Genomic DNA, 17,752 nt, shown 5'->3' on the forward strand with positions numbered 1-17,752 from the left:
TCTCCGGGACCATATGGTTTTCCGGCAGACTTCTTCCAAACTCACTGGCATATACAGTAGGGGATGACATTACCAATGTGGTGCAGGAATTTTTTAAATCACGAAAGTTACCATCTTATATGAACCATAATTCCATCTTTCTTATTCCGAAAACTCAATACCCATCAACACCAAATGACTATAGGCTAATAGGTCTGTGTAACAACTCCTACAAAATTATATCAAAACTGTAAGTTAATAGGATGTAGACACTGATGGACAAGGTTATATCCCCTACTCAGGTTACTTATGTCCTTAAAAGATGCATAAATGATAACATCAGCATTGCGTATGAGTTATTCCATTCAATGAAGAAATCAAGATCTAAGAAAGGGTATATAGATCTTAAATTAGATATGTCAAAGGCCTTCGGTCGACTGGAATGGTCTTTTCTAGACCATATGCTTCAATCTTTAGGCTTTTGCATTGAGTGGCGAGAAATGATTCACCAGTGCATATCAACAGTTCAAATTTCTATAAAGTTGAATGGTATCTCTTGTGATCAGTATCATCCCTCATGGGGTCTTCGACAGGGGGATCCATTATCCCCATATTTGTTTATTATAGTCATATTGTATTTGTCAAGAAGTCTCTTTCTAGCTGATCAGAATAACTTAATTAAGGGTATCAAGGTGGCTAAAGATGCTCCTCCAGTTAATTATCTACTTTTCGCAGATGATTGTCTGTTATTCTTCCAAGCTGATCAAAGAAGTATTTCTTCTGTTCTTGATATATTAAGCAATTTTGGACCTATATCGGGTCAGATGATTAATTTTTCTAACTCAGCAGCATTCATTACATCAGATCTTTCACAACAACAAAAACTGGAAATAATCAACAAATTAGGAGTCAAACAACTATGTAAATCTGATAAGTATTTAGTTCTGCCGATTCTGGTTGGTAAATCTAAAACATCTTCTTTTGAATCAATTAGTGATGCTTTTAACAACAGACTGAGTGGCTGGAATTCTAATCTCTTAAACCAACCATCTAGAATTACCATGGTAAAGTCAATTTTAAACTCAATTCCATCGCATTATATGAGTAATTTTAGACTGCCTAAGTATACCTTGAAGCAACTTGATGCTACACAAAGAAAGTTTTGGTGGGGCCTGGGTCATAAATCAAATAAGGGTATCAACATCATTGCATGGAATTCACTATGTAATTCAAAACATGAAGGAGGTTTAGGATTTAGAAATTTAGAACAATTTAACATGGCTCTATTAGCAAAATTAGCTTGGAAACTATGTACATAATCAGATCATCTATGGGTGAAACTTATGAAGCCCAAATATTCATTTTATTGTGATTTTCTTCATCTTCAAGAAGAACACTCTAATTCATCATGGATTTGGAAAGGAATAGAGCAAGGCCTTAGTATAGTTAGAAAGTTTCATAGGTGGGATATTAAATGTGGCACTAAAGTTATGGTTTGGTATGATAAATGGGTTAAGGGATTAGATCAACCACCTACTCCAAGAAATTACTTTGCAGAGCCGTCTAGAACTGTTTATGTCTGTGATCTCATGTTACAAAATCCAAAAAGATGGAACACCAATTTAGTTAAATATGTATATGATGTACATACTGCAGATCTTATACTGCAAATGCAGTTAGTTCAGCATGGTCAAGACAATCTGATCTGGGAACCAGATAGAATGGGTATATTTACTGTAAAATCAACATACAATGCTCTAGGTACGAGAAGTCGACAATCTCAGATAGTGCCTAAAGCAGTGTGGAAACAACTATGGAAGACTAACACCCCTCATCGGGTTAAAAATTTCATCTGGAAATGTCTGAGGAACATAGTACCAACACTAGTCAAGCTAAGCTTTTTACAAAGAGGACATAACTACAACTTGTCCAATATGTAAGAGCTGCCCAGAAACACTAGAGCATCTCATCTTAGGTTGTGACACTGCAAAAGCTATTTGGTTTTCGATGAATATAAATGTCAGCAACATACAATTATCTAATATCCCAGTTACAATTTAGATTATTAGTTGGTTCTCTGAATCAACGAATATGGAATCCAACACTTGGAACAACTGGATTACTAGAGCAATGATTACTGCTTGGGAGATATGGAAGAATAAGTGCAACAAAGTGTTTCGAAATAAGAAACCAAATGTCATGAGATCACTACGAAACATAAACTATTTAGTCACTCAATGTATTAACCCTATGAAATCACTTTTGCATCAACCTAGTCTTAAGCAATTAAGCTTGAATTATCCAACATGGCAACCACCACCATTTAATCATCTTAAAATCAATGTTGATGCTTCATTTGATACTGAGAATAATGCATATGGCATTGGGCTAATAATAATAGATTCCACAGGTACCTGCAGAGGAATCAGAGGCAGTCACGGCGATGGAGGACGAAATGCAGAATTCAATGAATGCCTTACGCTTAAAGAACCAATCATCTGGGCAACGAGTTTAAAGCTTCAAAATGTGGTTTTCGAACTAGATTATATAAATGTAGTAAACTCCTTCAAAGGTGCAGCCATGTATGTGCAGTGGGAAATCAGGGTCTACTTATAGAAATAAAGCACCTCTTGAACAATGTAAATAGTAGCTCTACCAACTATGTTAAAAGAACGTTGAACACTGCTGCTCGTAAGCTAGCAAATAAGGATAGAAGATCTAAAACTTTGTTCCAGTATTTTGATAATATCCCAGAAGTATACTTGAACATGTTAAGGGATACATAATGTTGTTGACTTCTATCATGTATCTTGTTTTTGTTTAATACTCCATCCGCCCCACTATTAAGTGATCTAGTTTAAGTTTGCACAATTTTTAAGGCAAGCAAGGAAAATAATACTTTTAAGAATTTTTTACAATTATATCCTTATGGATAATAACTAGTGAAATTTACAAATGATTTATCTCTCAAACTATTCCACGGATGTTTGCAAACTTCATACCATTGAAAAACATTTCAAAACACCAACGTAACGGATATAAACATGCCCATCAAATTATGCATATTTCTTATATTTTATATTTTTAACTAAAAGGATAATTTTAGAAATATTTCATTGTTTAATGATATAAATCATTTATTAGTGGGACACTTAACAATGAGTCGGAGGGAGTATAATCCTTCTTTTGTGTCAAAAAAAAAAAAAAAAAAAAAAAACCAACACTTTTAATACTTTTAAACACTTTTTAAAAAAAAGAACAAACACTTTTAAATACTTTCACTTCCATGATTCGTGAAATTTCTAAAATAGGATAACCAATTAAATTAAGATATGGTTGGATTGGGAAACCATTTAGATTAGGATATATCATACTGGACCTAAAAATCAAGTCAGACTTAAATGGATGGACCTGCAGTTCCACACGCCCATAATATAAAGAGTATATTCCAGTCTTGTGCTACTGAGCGAGGCGTAAAGGTTGAAGAAGTGTTGGGAGTCCCGAGAGAGAAAGACAGAGTAAAGCCATGGTGGTTCTGCGTTCAAGTACAAAGGGAATAATCGGTTATTATGATCCTTCACTTGATCGCAGCGTCCGCTCTTCTTCTTCTTCATCATCTAACTCCGAAAGACTGCGTTCCACGGATGTGTCTAAGGAGTCTGACTGGTAATCCCATTTAACTTTTCCGTATTTCTTACAAGAATTACTCGTCTAACGAGTTTTTAGGTTAAACATTTGGTGCAATTTTTCTTCCTTTTCTTTTCCATGGACAGTTTAACTCAAATGTACGAAGAATGTAGCCACTTTGCTTGTTGCAATTTTTCAGCTTAGGCAGTAGTTCTCCCATTTAATTCTTTGAGTGATTCTGTTTTCAAGTATGAATTGAAATGTCTTGGGTGTAAGCTTGTTTATGAACGAACATAGGGAAAGTAGGGGTTCTTATCTTTATTGAATGCTTTTTGATTCGGTCAGCGGGTTATAACCCCAAAGGGGTTGTAACCCATCTACAAAAAACCCATCCAAATAAAAGTGATATAAAAACCCCAAATATCATAAACTGTCTAAACTACCCTCTCCTAATTCAACCCAAAAGAAACTGAGAAAGAAAACGACCCACTAATTTATTACTTTACAACCTGCGTAACGGACAAAATTTCTTAAAACCTCCGCTCCTCTGTAACTCCTTCAAAAACCAACCCAGAAATCTCAGATCTGCTCATCCCTAAGCCAAAATCGTTCAAAATCAATCTGTATTCGTCATCATCTTCTCGATTTTACCTTCTTCTCTTATTCTATGGTTGCGTACTTCAATCACTGCTACAAAATCTGACCTAATTTTTTAACCCCAACTGGCGAAGAAACAAAATCAACAGGCGAAAAAGAAAGATGAAAAGCTAAAGAAAATAGCGAAACCATCTCCTAAAGGTAAGAAATCGAATTTGCTTTCAAGTTGATTTCGAGTTTGAATTCAAAAGATTATTAGGTTTCATTTGATTTCTGGGTTGGTTTTCTGTTTGCTTTTAGGTTTCATTTCTTAGGTTAGGTTCTATTTTCATTTGGTTACATCGTTTCTTTGGTTTAGGTTTAGGTTTCAGTTTGTTTGATGTAACCAAATGAAAACAAATTTCAATTGTTTGTATATTTGATGCAACCAGATTTTTTTTTTCTATTTGATGAAACCATATTTCATTTGTTTTTTATTTGATGAAACCAAAGTATAATCTGCTTTTTTTATGAAACCATTCTGGGTTTCATCATTTTACAACCAATTGTTAATCTGTTACATCATAATAATATGGTCTTTTTGATGAAACCATTTTTGGTTTCTTCACTTTTCATTTGTTAGGTTTAGGTTTGCAAGAATGATGTAACAGATTTGCGATGAAACCAGATTTCATTTTCTATTTCTTGATGAAACCCAAAATTGGTTTCATCAGTTTTAGTTATTGGTTTACTTCTAGAGTTGTTATTGGCTGTTGATTTGAATTCAAACTTTGGAGATTGGCGCTATGTTACATAATTTTATGGTTTCATACAAGTTTCAATTATGCTTATGGTTTCATCACTTTGTTCGTGCTTATGGTTTCATCATTACAAGTGTATGTCTTATGATTTCATCATTATTATTTATTATTCTCTTATGGTTTAATTTTGGTTTCACAATAGGTAAAAAAAGAGATAAGGAACCATACAGGTGCTCATTGCATCATTTGTGCGAGCTAGCAGTGAAAATTAAGGCGTTGATAAAAAACAAGCAACTGCATTTGAAAGCTCTTAAATCATGTCCTTTCTGGCGTTTCTTTGAGTCGTTCTATGATGGTGTAATGAACAAAGATGATCTCATCAAAAAGACAAAAGCAGTAATAATGTTTTTAAGTACAATTGAAAACAAACTTGATGGTAAGCTCCCGTATTGTTTCAAATTAGCAAGATCAAGGAAAATGACTTTGCAGACAATTCCCGAACATTTTGCTATGACTTTTGGTTTCCAAATGGTGAATTATGTAGAAGCAGACGATATTGATGAAGATATGGTTAAAAAGGTTAACGTCTTTGTGGCTAATTATTTTGCTGGAAATAAAAAGACGGAAAAAAACCGATATTGAAAAGCGTATGCTGGAAGCCGCAAATGATGAAACCAGAGCGGATGACTTTGTCAAGTTTTTCGTAATGTTTCTGTTGGTTTCAGTATTTGTCCCTAACAAATGTGGGCAGACTCTCGCAGAAAAGTACTTGTATATGGTGTTTGATATGAACAAGGTGTGCTGGCCGGAAGTCTTCCATGACTATGTACTTGATTCGATAATGACAAACAGAACAGACGTAGAAAATGTTGTTGGTTGTGTAATATACCCTCTGGTAAGTTAAGATTTGTTCTTTTTTTTTTTCATAAGTTAAGTATTTTTTTTCAATATTGGTTGTTGATTAATAAGCGACTTTTTTTTGATGATTAATTTGAATATTGGTTGTTTTTTTTTTTTTTGCAGTATTAGTTGGCAGAGATGACAAAGATCACACAAAGAAAGCATGGGCTAGACAAGTATCCGAGGTTTGCTAGATGGAACCTTAGCAACATCTGTCAACAAGTATTGTCTAACTTCGAGAATCTTGAATAAAAAACAGAAATTTGGTCTAAGGTAAATATTTACTTAGAAGATTTACTTTTCTGATGGAACCAATTTTGGTTTCATCAAAAATTCTAGCTGAATTTTTGTTTCTTAGATAACTTCGAGGGTTTTATTTGATATTTTTGTTAGACAATATTCGAAATCTTCGAGGGTTTTATTAGATTATTTCTATGAGTTCTTACCGTTACTTGTTACCATTAAAAATGCTTTGCTTGGTATGTCGTCTGTTTTATTTTAAACGAATTTTGGTAAATATTTTCTTGTTCAGATTTACTTTTTTGATGAAACCAGTTTTGGATTTATCAAATTTTTTAGCTGAAACCAATTTTTCTTGTGTACTGCAGGAGAATATTGGTCACCCAAAGGGATCATTCTTGCTTCAGTATGACGAATCGGAAATGCGCTTGGCTGATCCCGTAGATGAAGTGGAAATTGTTGTGCCAGATGAAGAAAATGAAGTGCCGGTTAAAGTGCAAGATGAAGAAAATATTGGTGCTAGCAGTGAAGCTAACTCCTTCAAAGCCAAATACCAATTTGCGCGAGCATTGATTGAAAATCTTAGGACCAATACTACATATGTTCTTTCTAAAGAAGAAGAATCATTGCTGGCAAAATATGATGCCGAGGACAAGGAACAACAACTGGTACAAAGATAGATTTGATTTTTCTTAGTAACAATTGAATTACTCGCATATTTTATAATTTTCTTATACATTTCATCATTTTTTTGATGAAACCAGATTTGGTTCCATCATTCTTTTGATGGAACCAGATTTGATTTCATCATTTCAAGTTAATGTTTGTTTGATGAATTGGCCAGTTCTTTTTATTCTTTCAGAAGTTTTTTATTTGTACAGCATTAGGTTTTGACACAGGAAGATGCAAAATAAAATAACTTAGGTATCTTAATATTGCAGGTGATAACAAGGGATGTTAACATGATAAATCAACAAGAATCTGAACAAGAATCTGAACAAGAGAAGGTCATATCTTCTTCGTCGAAGACAGTCACCGATGATGAACAAGAAGGAGATGGTACTGAGTTGACTCCAAATAATATCGAGGATATCAAGGTGGCCGAGCGGGTTGAATCTGAAATGGAGAAATCTACTTCATCGAAGCCAGTCACCGAGGAAGAACAAGAAGGAGATGGTACTGAGTTGAATCCAAATACTATCGAGGACATCAAGGTGGCAGAGCAGGTTGAATCTGAAATGAACAAAGCTTCTTCATCGATGCCAGTCACCAATGATGAACAAGAAGGAGAGGGTATTGAGTTGACTCCAAATACCGTTGAGGATATCAAGGTGGCAGAGTGGGTGGAATCTGAAATGAGCAAAGCTTCTTCGTCGAAGCAAATTATTGAACAAGAAGAAAACAAAACTCAATTTGTAATTGATGAAGATGTTATCAAGAAAATGGAATACGAATACAATAAGAAAGGTTGTTCGTCGTCAAAGCCAAATGTTGGAAGCGTCTACTAATACCCATCTGTAAAGATGGCGAAGGATTTACTTGAGTTAGAAAATGAACAATCTGGATTTGATTTAGGACTGTCGCAGTGTGACAGTCAAGAGAAAGGACAGGGAGAACTCAGTGCTGCACAAAGAATGAGTAACATGGTTACAAGAATGAGGGAAGACAGAAGGAATTTGGTTCCACCTATCAGAATGCAGGATTACAAAACCAGTGTGAAAAAAAGAAGAAAGGTTACAACTCGTAAGTGCAAGGAGAACAAGGAGGTGCAGGAAGTACAGGGGGTGAAGTGGAAACCAGTTGATAACTTGAAGATATTGAAAGTACTCAACAGAAATGAGAAACCCCTCGTGACCACTTTTTTCAGAAAGAACAATGAAAGGTAAGTGGGAAATAACTGATGTAACCAAGACTGGTTTCATCAAAATTTTGTTCCAAGTTATGCATTGTTTCTCCTTTTTTTATCCATCATTCACTAGATTTTTAAAAAATAAAATTAACAGGTCAACGACGTGGGAGCATTTAAATCTTCAATTACATATATCGGGGAAGATGATGGATAATTTGATGAGAAAGGGTGACGTCGTAGGAGACATCATAGAGTTCTACATTTTGAAGCTGCAAAACAACATCAAAAAAAATGAGTTGAAACAAGATGGTTCTCCAAAGTACCAGAGAGCTGTGTTTCTAAGCACATTTGCCTATGTAAGTTTACTCTAAAATTCTTTAATGTAAATTTTTTGCATAAAAAATAGTTGTGGAAAAAAAAAAATGATGTTGTTTATATGGTTAATTTTGATGGAACCAAGTTTGGTTTCATCAAACTTGCATGTCTGTAAATAATTAAGGAGCTGTTATCTGGTATTTTGTTTCAGACATGTCACTCATTAGGAAAGAAATGTGGTGATGTAATAGAAGGCTTCATCGACAAAATGGATTATAGCGTGCGGTTTTTGTTCGTTCCGTTGCTGACATCACTTGGAGATGTAAACCATTGGACATTGTTTTCTTTTGATTTTGAAACCGGGGAATTTTATCACTACAACTCCTTGGCTTCCACGGGAGAGGAATGCAGAAAAAGTGCTGAAAGCATGAAACAACGTATAGTATCAGCATTTGCACAGCACGACGCAAAGCTCCCCTGTGATCAGCAGGCAAGTCAGCCGACAACATACTCTTTGCATAACCCTACATGTTGTGAACAAATAGGGTAAGTTATGTTTGGAAGTTTATAGTTCACATGTGCATATGCTTGAAATCATTACATCACTTGTAACCGAATGCTTTACATATAGCTAGTAATATCAGAACACTCTCAGCTAGTCACTTTGTAACAATTGAGACATTGTTTTGGTTTTTCAGGAACGATTGTGGCCTGCATGTTTGCTATTACATGAAGAGCCTCTTGAAAGGAAACATGTCTACAGATGATATACAAGGTGCATAATATGAGACCAAAGTTGGCGTTGAAGATACTCCTTGACAATATAGAATAATACTCGCATGTCGTGCCCGTCCTATTGAACATTCAGTCTTAGTTGAAGTTTAAATTACTTTTGAAATGGTTATTGTAATGATGATACTCCTTGACATACAGTTCTTCTTGCAGATTCAAGTTTTAGTTGAAGTTTAAAGTACTTGTGAAATGGTTACAGTTTATATAAAAAACGATTTCGTGCTATTTCAGTTGTATTTCCTTAAAAGCTTATGTCTACAGAAATATGATGTCTCATTTTTATAAAAACTATCCATAAATGATGTGTCATATATTTGCGGCACCAATAAACAGTAGACAAAACATCATCTACTGTGTTGTCAAAAAATATAGAAGAAAAAGTGACAGTAAAACAATGGTTCCACCAAAATAAGATGAAACCCTTTCTGGTTTCATCAAAAAAATGATGAAACCCTTTCTGGTTTCATCAAAAAAATGATGAAACCTAATTCGGTTACACCAAACTATAAAGGCCTGTAAAAGTTCTGAAAAACTTAAACTTAATGAAACTTATTATTCTTAGACAAATTATAAAATGAAAACACCTGCAGCATATTAACTTCTAAAAAAAAATCTGAAATAGTAAATGAAACACATATTGTAGTCTAGCAAACGAAACTAAGAGTAAAATTCGATGACTTGCAGGAACCACATATTGTAGTCTAGTCGAAATGACTACAAGTTCTCATGAAATCTGACGAGAAGGGCATGTCCATTTATTATGGGTGGTCAAAACCTTGCAGGAACCACAGGTTCTCATCTTCTTATTGGCAACTGAACCTGTATTAGGAATCCTCTTCTTCTTCGATGGACGTCCTGGTTGTGGTCCATTATTCGGACCAAAAACCATCGATTTCGGCGACACTGTCACGGGTTTTTCGACTATGGGAACAGGATTGATTGCATGTTTATACGATTCTCGGTATAACTTTACTGTAAAGTAGTGCTCAACATAATTGTAAGGATCTTCTCCATTCACCATGATGCAACGGACAGCATGGGCACACGGGAAACCGTCAATACGCCAACGGTTGCAAGAACATGTTCTTCTTTTCAAATCGACAGTCTGTGTTAATGAAGCATGAACTTCAAACACATACTCCGACGACTTGGTGACTGGGTAGTTACATCCATGCATCTTGTTGTCGTGGAGCAGAGCTTCATATTCTGGACATAGAGTTTGACGCCATTTCATTAAGTTAGCAGAGTCCTCGCGACGTTTACACATTTGGTCCATTAGCTTCACCCTGATCTCATCAACCATGATGGCTATAGGCTTCTCTCTCTCTCTTCAACGATCGAACCATTGAAACTCTCAGCAATATTTGAACACAACCTACCATATCGTCGACCCTTGAAGAAAAACTTTCCCATTTATCAAGAGGAGCTCTACTTAGATAGTCTTGTAACTTCTGATTTTGAACCTTCCTCAACTTATCCCAATTCTCTGTAGATTCTTTATGAGTAGAAGCATACGCATATTTCTTAAACAGTCCCAATACATATTTGTTATAAACTTTGAAACTCTTTGGTAAGCATGTATTGATACTGCATTCCATATGCCAGTAGCACCAACCATGAAAAGCCTCAGGAAAAACAATAGGAATTTGTGTTACCAATCCAATACCTCGATCACTCACAAAATTAAGCTTTGGTCGCAAAGGAGAAAGGACTTTCTTCAAATTATCCAAAAACCATTTCTAGTTCGCTTCATTCTCCGATGAAACCACACCATAAGAAAGAGGGAAGATTTCTGTAACATGAACAGAAAGCATAACACAAGCATAAGATGCGATGAAAACCAAACATAAAAAATGATGAAACCAACATAAAAAAATGATGAAACCAACATAAAAAAATGATAAAAACCTTACCATCATTTCCGGTTAGACCTGTTGCTGCCATCATATGACCAAGGTACTTGCTTTTCAAGTGAGCCGCATCAACGAATAATACAGGACGACAGAAATTGAATCCACGACTACAAGCTTCAAAACAGATAAACATCCTCTGAAATTTATGGGTCCCTTCTTCAACTTCCAAAACCACGTGAGAACCAGGATTGGTTTCAATCAACTTGTTTTTATACCAGTTCAAGAACATAAAAGATTTCTCGTTCTCTCCCCATGAAGTATTCAGTGCATGCTTCTTACCTGCGTATGCATAATAACGACTAATGTCAAAGCCGAAGTCTCTCATAAAAGATTCCATAATATGCTTAGTTTTCTTATTAGGATCCTGTTTAATTTCATCAATAATCAAGCTACTAACTAGTTTCTTCGATATCCGTGGCATGTTAACAAATCCACCAACACAAGTATGCTGATTATTTAGTTCCTTGATAATAAAAGGACTTCCTACAACACCATCAACAGACACAGCATATAAATGCCAGTCACATTTCTCCTCTTTGTTCTTATTAGCACAACGTGCACCAATCCTCAACTTCTCATTCCTATATACCGTGTATTCATAACCAGCTGCTGCGTGATACTTCTGTAAATCACAACGAACTTGTTCAACACCTCCTGGAAACAACTGTTCAACTCCTTGAAAAAGATGCAACCAGTGAACAGACTTTAACAGTTCCTTAATTTTATTTGGAACATCATAATCAATCTGTGGCTTCCAAAAGGTATAATTCCAGAACTTTGTGGCTGGTCATCAAAAGCTATAATTCCTGAACTTATTGAACCAGAACTCTCAGCTTTGTGACTTACGAGTAACTCCATAATCCATTCTTTATTATACATACTAAATAGAGCCAAACATTGAAGATCAAAATTAGAATGAATGACCTTTTGCTGATCATCAACCATGTGAAAAATTTCCATAGAAGGAGGAGAGAATTCACACCAACTTGAGCATATACTAGTCTTCAAATTAGCAAAAGACTCTTGGAGGCCAATACGAAGAGTTAAACAATCTTCTTTGTGACATACAAGTGCGAGAACAGAATCCATAATCTACAGAACAAAATGATGAAACCAAAAATAGTTTCACCAGATGTGAATATCAACAACAAATTTTTTTTTTGAAAAACAGTTCCAAAGAGATGGAATCCTTCATAAGAACATCAACACAAACATAAAAAATCATATGCTAACATCAATTCAGTTTATTCGACAAGAGTGACTAGCAAATTCACACAAACAAAATCAAAAATCAACACAAAAAAGAGAATTGAATACCTGAAAAGTTGATTGATTCCTTGAAGACGAAGATTAATATGAAGACGAAGATGATCAACACGAAGTTGATTGATTGTTCAGCTGGATTCTTCAATTCGAGATTCAATTTCAACTTGAAAAGCGGAAATATGATTTCAGCTAAACTGAATTGCAACCAGATCTCGAATAACGAATTGGATTCTTCTCTTCTTCGAACAACTACGTTTATCTTCTCTTCTTCGAACAACTGAATTGGATTCTTCTACGTATCTCGAATAAACAGATCTCAAAACTTGTAGCTTCTCTTCCGGTTCTTCAATCAAACAAACCTAAAATTGCTCTCTCAATTTTTGAATTGAAATTGGAAGAAGATGATGACGAATCTTTGAATTGAAACGAAAAGAACGAAGAAAACTAGGAAAGAAGAATCACACTTTTTCTGAATCTGATTTGTTCGGTTCAGAGAGGAAAAAAATCGTTTTTACTTTCTTGTTTCCGCCAAACTTTCCTTTGAAAGTGTTTTTATATGCGGAAGGTTTATTTTGGAATTTAGAAATCAAATAAAAACTGAATTTTAAAATTTTTATTTGAATTGGGGTTTTTGTCCCAGTTTTGTTTGAAACGGTTTTTATTTGTTAAAAATAATATGACCAGTTTTTTCTTATCACTAATTTGTTCATCTAGGGATTTTGTCACTAGTTTTGTTTTTGATTTGCTCAGACTTTTGAGTGAATTTGGTTTAATCTTTGGAATTTCAGGCGTTTTCCAGAATACCCCGTAAAGGAACATAAGTACACAGATAAACAAGCTCGTGATCTAGCAAGGCCGTATGTAGCTGATGCCTTGAGGTTCTATAACCAAGAAGCAGTCAGTTTTCTTCTTTTGGATCTTTATTTCTTTTCTTGAAATCAATCTGTCATTTTTGTTGGATTTCCTTAATCTTTCTTTTAAATGTTCTGTTGCCTTGGCCTGAAATTTATAGGGTACAAAATATAAGCTGGTGGAGCCTGGTTACGTTACATCTGCGTTTCTTAGGACATCCATTCTTCACCATGTCAACTTCACGGCCAAGAAGAGTGATGTTGCTGATGCTCCAGAGGAGATGTTTTTCGCCGAACTGACAACTACCGGTGGGGGGTTCGTTGGGTCAAGCTTTGCAAATGCATGAGTCCAAGAGACTTAATTTCAGGTTTGTTTTAAACATGTAGATGTGGTTGTGTCTTGTGTGGTTTTATTTGTCCCTTACTCGTACAGTTAGGTGCATTGTTTTGTTTGCTAATTGATTTGTTTGTCAATCGGGGATCACTATTAGGATTTGTGACTCTAATTGTATTGGCAATTCTATGAATTCGTCTTGCAGGAGATAAAAACAACGGCTGCTGTTATTGCAGGCTTGAAAATGTTCAGCATCCTAAGACTGGAGGATTCTCGCGTGGCGGTCGTGGATTATTCCCTGATGGCAGCGGTAGTTCTTCTTCGTCTGATCCAGAAATTATTTTAGGAGATCTGCCTTCCTGGTAATTCTATTTGGTTTTTCCATGCAATTATCAAACCGATTTTGGGTGGGATTTTGAAATCTCTATTGAGTTATAAATTGCGATTTTAGTGGATATTCCTACTTCTTTACCTGTCAACATTTTTTATTTTGTTACGTATATTGAATCTGTGCTGGGGTTGCTGATGTTAGTTTCTGGGTTTTATTTGCAATTCATATTTACCAATTGCTTGATTTAATGTATACTACTATTACTTTACGATGTTTGCTTACCTTGTCTTACGTGTGTCCAATACATCTTAAACACTTCCAGTCGCTTAGTATCACTATTTTTCCTGTGAGCCTAATTGACACATAAAGATGAAAACATACTAAACTTCTTCATAGCCATCCTGGCTGCTAAATAATTGTTTTGCCTAATAATATATAAGAATGTTACCGCTTTGCTTATGTTACTATCTTTGTCGTGCTCATTTACGACTTTTGAGTGATTTTGTTTTCAAGTATTAATTGAATGTCTTGGTGAAAGCTTGTTTATGGACGAACATAGGGCAAGTAGGGGTTGTGATCTTAAACTTAGACATGGTTATTGACACATCTCAATCTTTATCATAAACTCAATTTAATGCTTTTGATTTGCTCAAACTTGTGAGTGATTTTGGTTTTAATCTTGTCAATTTCAGGGAATACCTAGTTGGTGAACCCAGTAAGGAATGTGTTCGTGTCGTACCAAGGCCGTATGCAGCTGAAGCCATGAGTTTCTATAACACTGAAGCAGTCAGTTTTCTTCTGAATCTATATGGCTTTTGTTGAAAATCAATCGTCTTGTTTATTTGGATTCCCTTAATCTTTCTTTTTTGTTCTCTTGTGGTGGCCTAAAATTCATAGGGTACAAAATATGAGCTGGTGGAGCTTGGTTCCATTACACGGGTGCATCGTGAGACATCCATTCTTCACCATTTCAACTTCACGGCTAAGAAGACTGATGTAGCTGATGCTCCAGAGGAGATGTTTTTTGTCGAACTGACAACTACCTGTGGGGTTCTTTCTCTCAAGCGTTGCATATGCATGGGGCCAAGAGACTCCATTTCAGGTTTGTACTTAACATGCAGATGTGGTTGTGTGGTTTCATTTCTCTTACTCTTACAGTTAGGTGCATTTTTTTTTTTGCTTGCTCATTGATTTGTTTGTCAATCGGGGATCACTATTGTGATTTGTTACTCTAACTGTATTGGCAACTCTATGAACTCGTCTTGCAGGAGATGAAAACAACGGCTGCTGTTACTGCAGGCTTGAAAATGTTCAGCATCCTAAGGGTGGACATTTCTCGCGCGGTGGTGAGGGAATGTTCCTTGATTGTTGACAGTGAACTTTTTATGAATATAAATGTCAGTCATGTGTATGATATTTGTTCCTGAGTGAAAAATCTGGCGTGTTGTTTAGGGCATTGTACTGGTTGTGTATTCTGAGTGAAAAATCTGGCGTGTGTTAAGGGCGTTGTACTGGTTGTGTATTCTGACACATGTAAAAGTTCGTGAGAAACTTAAGGATGACATAGTATTATGGCTAGACTATTATTATTATTCCCTGTTAGACTTGTTTTCCATGTTGTTGCATCGTTGATCACCAGAATGCTGGCTATGTGGGGAGGGCATAGTTGCGATGCATTAACTTCTGTGCAGACTTGGATTGTTCTTCAATAACTGTGTCCCACATTTGAAAAGGGCAACAGACATCCATGGCAATGGAAGGAATAGCAAAACCTATTTCCGAAGACAGATTTAAAGAACATACTTTTTCCATCATACCGTGGTACCACGATTTAAAGAACATACTTTTTCCATCATCTCCATCGGCGTGGGCAGAAAATCATACTCGACATGTGGCGTGAGATTAAAGCTGAAGTAGCTTAGCATCTATTGAGTTGTCTACATCATATCTAATCATCTTAGGTTAGCTTAAGATAATGAAGGAGGATCCCTCATTCTCACACTATGTATATTCTTCTTGGGCCTATTTCCTGTGCACAATGTTAAAAATACACGTTTGAGATGGCGTTGCAAATAAATTGCGCCATCATGGGAAAATTAGGGAGCGACAGAGATTCTAACGAACGATATTGTTGGTATCGCCATCGATAGAGTCTTTATCACCAGCGCTACCATGAATATCGCTCGATATGAACTCTAGTACTGGCGACTAGCTCTTTATCGCTATAAATTGATAATTTTCAAACTCAAAATTTACACCAAAATTTTACACAAAATATTTTTCTCTCTTTTTCAATTTAATTTTTCTTTTTCAAATTTTCCCAAATGATGCAATTTCAAACTCAACTTGATTCAGCAATGCAACTTAACTTTTCTGGAGTAGGCTTGAATGTGACGTTAAGAAGATATGTGATATTTGTACAGAAATAAGTAAAAAGCAAAGAAGTTTTCAAGTTTTCGATATTAATCAAGTCAAAAATAAAACTAAGAAAAGGCAAAAATCAAGTCAAAAATGCAACTAAGAAAAGGCAAAGAAAAGTTCAAAAGACAAGGAAAATCAAGGCAAAGCAAATTTGAAGACAAAGAAAAAGATAAACAAAGGAAACTCCGTTCATGAGCACATTGATTAGAAGTTTGGTGAAATGAAGAAGATAAACAAGATGAAGAACATTGTCCCAAATTAACACAGATGGAGCAGCCAGAGATCACCCGGGTTTTGCAGGAGCAGGGTTCATCTGCAGAGACTCCGATGCAAGAACATTAATGGCCCTAGTTCAACCACTAGGAATTACGACTGCCTTAACTGCAGAAACTTGGGCTCTTCTATTGGCTTCAAGAACATTAACGGAAAGGCGATGGCCAAAGGTTCTCTTTGAAACCGACTCAGAAAATCTTATATGCTTCATCACAACCTCTACCCTCCCACCTTGGCACATATCAGAGATGATCGAAGAAATAAAAAACAGATTTCGACAGATTCTCTAGGCGGCTATTCAGCACAGCTACCGGGAAGGAAACCAAGCAGCAGACGGACTAGCTAATCATGCGGCATATGGGAGTCAAATGGGAAGTTTATCGATCAAAATATGGGACCAGGCAATCCCTCTTCTTATTAGTAAAATTCTAGTTCATGATTCCGTGGGTACCACATACCAATGCCAAATTGTAACTTAATTTCTTATCAATAAAAGGCATGCTTCAAAAAAAAAAGAAAAAAACATTGTCCCAAATTTTTGTTTTTAAGATCTAGTTATTTTTATTTTTAAATTATTATTGTCTAGTTTTACACGATTGCTAAAGGCTGATGCCAAATCTTACAGGGGTACCATTTGAATGATCCAACGGCCAGGATCGTTTTTCACCTTTTTGTCTTATATGTAATGGTACCCCTGAAAGATTTGGCATCAGCCTTTAGCAATCATGTAATTTTAGGTCTTGTAAAATGATTATTAATGATTAATTTGAAGTTTAATGAATTTGAAAATTTGACCATATTGTTGAAAATTAAACTTAATTCTATTCTAAATCCAATCTTCCATTTTACTTTAAACTTGAAAATACGGGGGGGGGGGGGGGGGGGGGGGGGGGGGGGGGGGTCTAACAACCACACCCAACAATTAGTTTGGCAATCTGAGAGGACTTACTCCAATATATTTTCTAGAGAATCAACTAGACGGTCAGACTCAATCTAGAGAAAAGTATATCAAATAGTTTAATATCTTTGTTTCACAATGTAATCATCAAATCAAATAGATAGAAATCCGCGAGCCTGATTATTATGTGAAACAACTTGAACGGTACCATAGACCAATGTTCAAGTGTCAATCAATTTAAATTAACAACCAAAGGTTGGATTATCTAATTGATTGATCTTAACGCACAACATGTGATATTTCAATTATATAACAAAATATAATGTGGAAAAGAAATAACACAGACACCAGAAGATTTGTTAACGAGGAAACCGCAAACGCGAAAACCCCGGGACTTAGTCCAGTTTGAATACCACACTGTATTAA

General features: G+C 35.5%; 1 protein-coding gene across 1 annotated transcript; it reads left to right on the top strand.

Moving 5' to 3' along the window:
* Positions 1-3,505: 3,505 nt before the first annotated feature.
* On the top strand, positions 3,506-15,308 carry LOC113334000. The gene is made up of 7 exons (XM_026580353.1): positions 3,506-3,645; positions 13,007-13,115; positions 13,231-13,385; positions 13,640-13,765; positions 14,427-14,520; positions 14,632-14,836; positions 15,003-15,308. The coding sequence occupies exons 1-7, from the start codon at positions 3,506-3,508 to the stop codon at positions 15,104-15,106; spliced, it is 933 nt and encodes a 310-aa protein (XP_026436138.1). The 3' UTR covers positions 15,107-15,308.
* The last annotated feature ends 2,444 nt before the right edge of the window (positions 15,309-17,752 follow it).

This window comes from Papaver somniferum, unplaced genomic scaffold, assembly GCF_003573695.1.
Source record: "Papaver somniferum cultivar HN1 unplaced genomic scaffold, ASM357369v1 unplaced-scaffold_135, whole genome shotgun sequence".
Taxonomy (NCBI): Eukaryota; Viridiplantae; Streptophyta; class Magnoliopsida; order Ranunculales; family Papaveraceae; genus Papaver; species Papaver somniferum.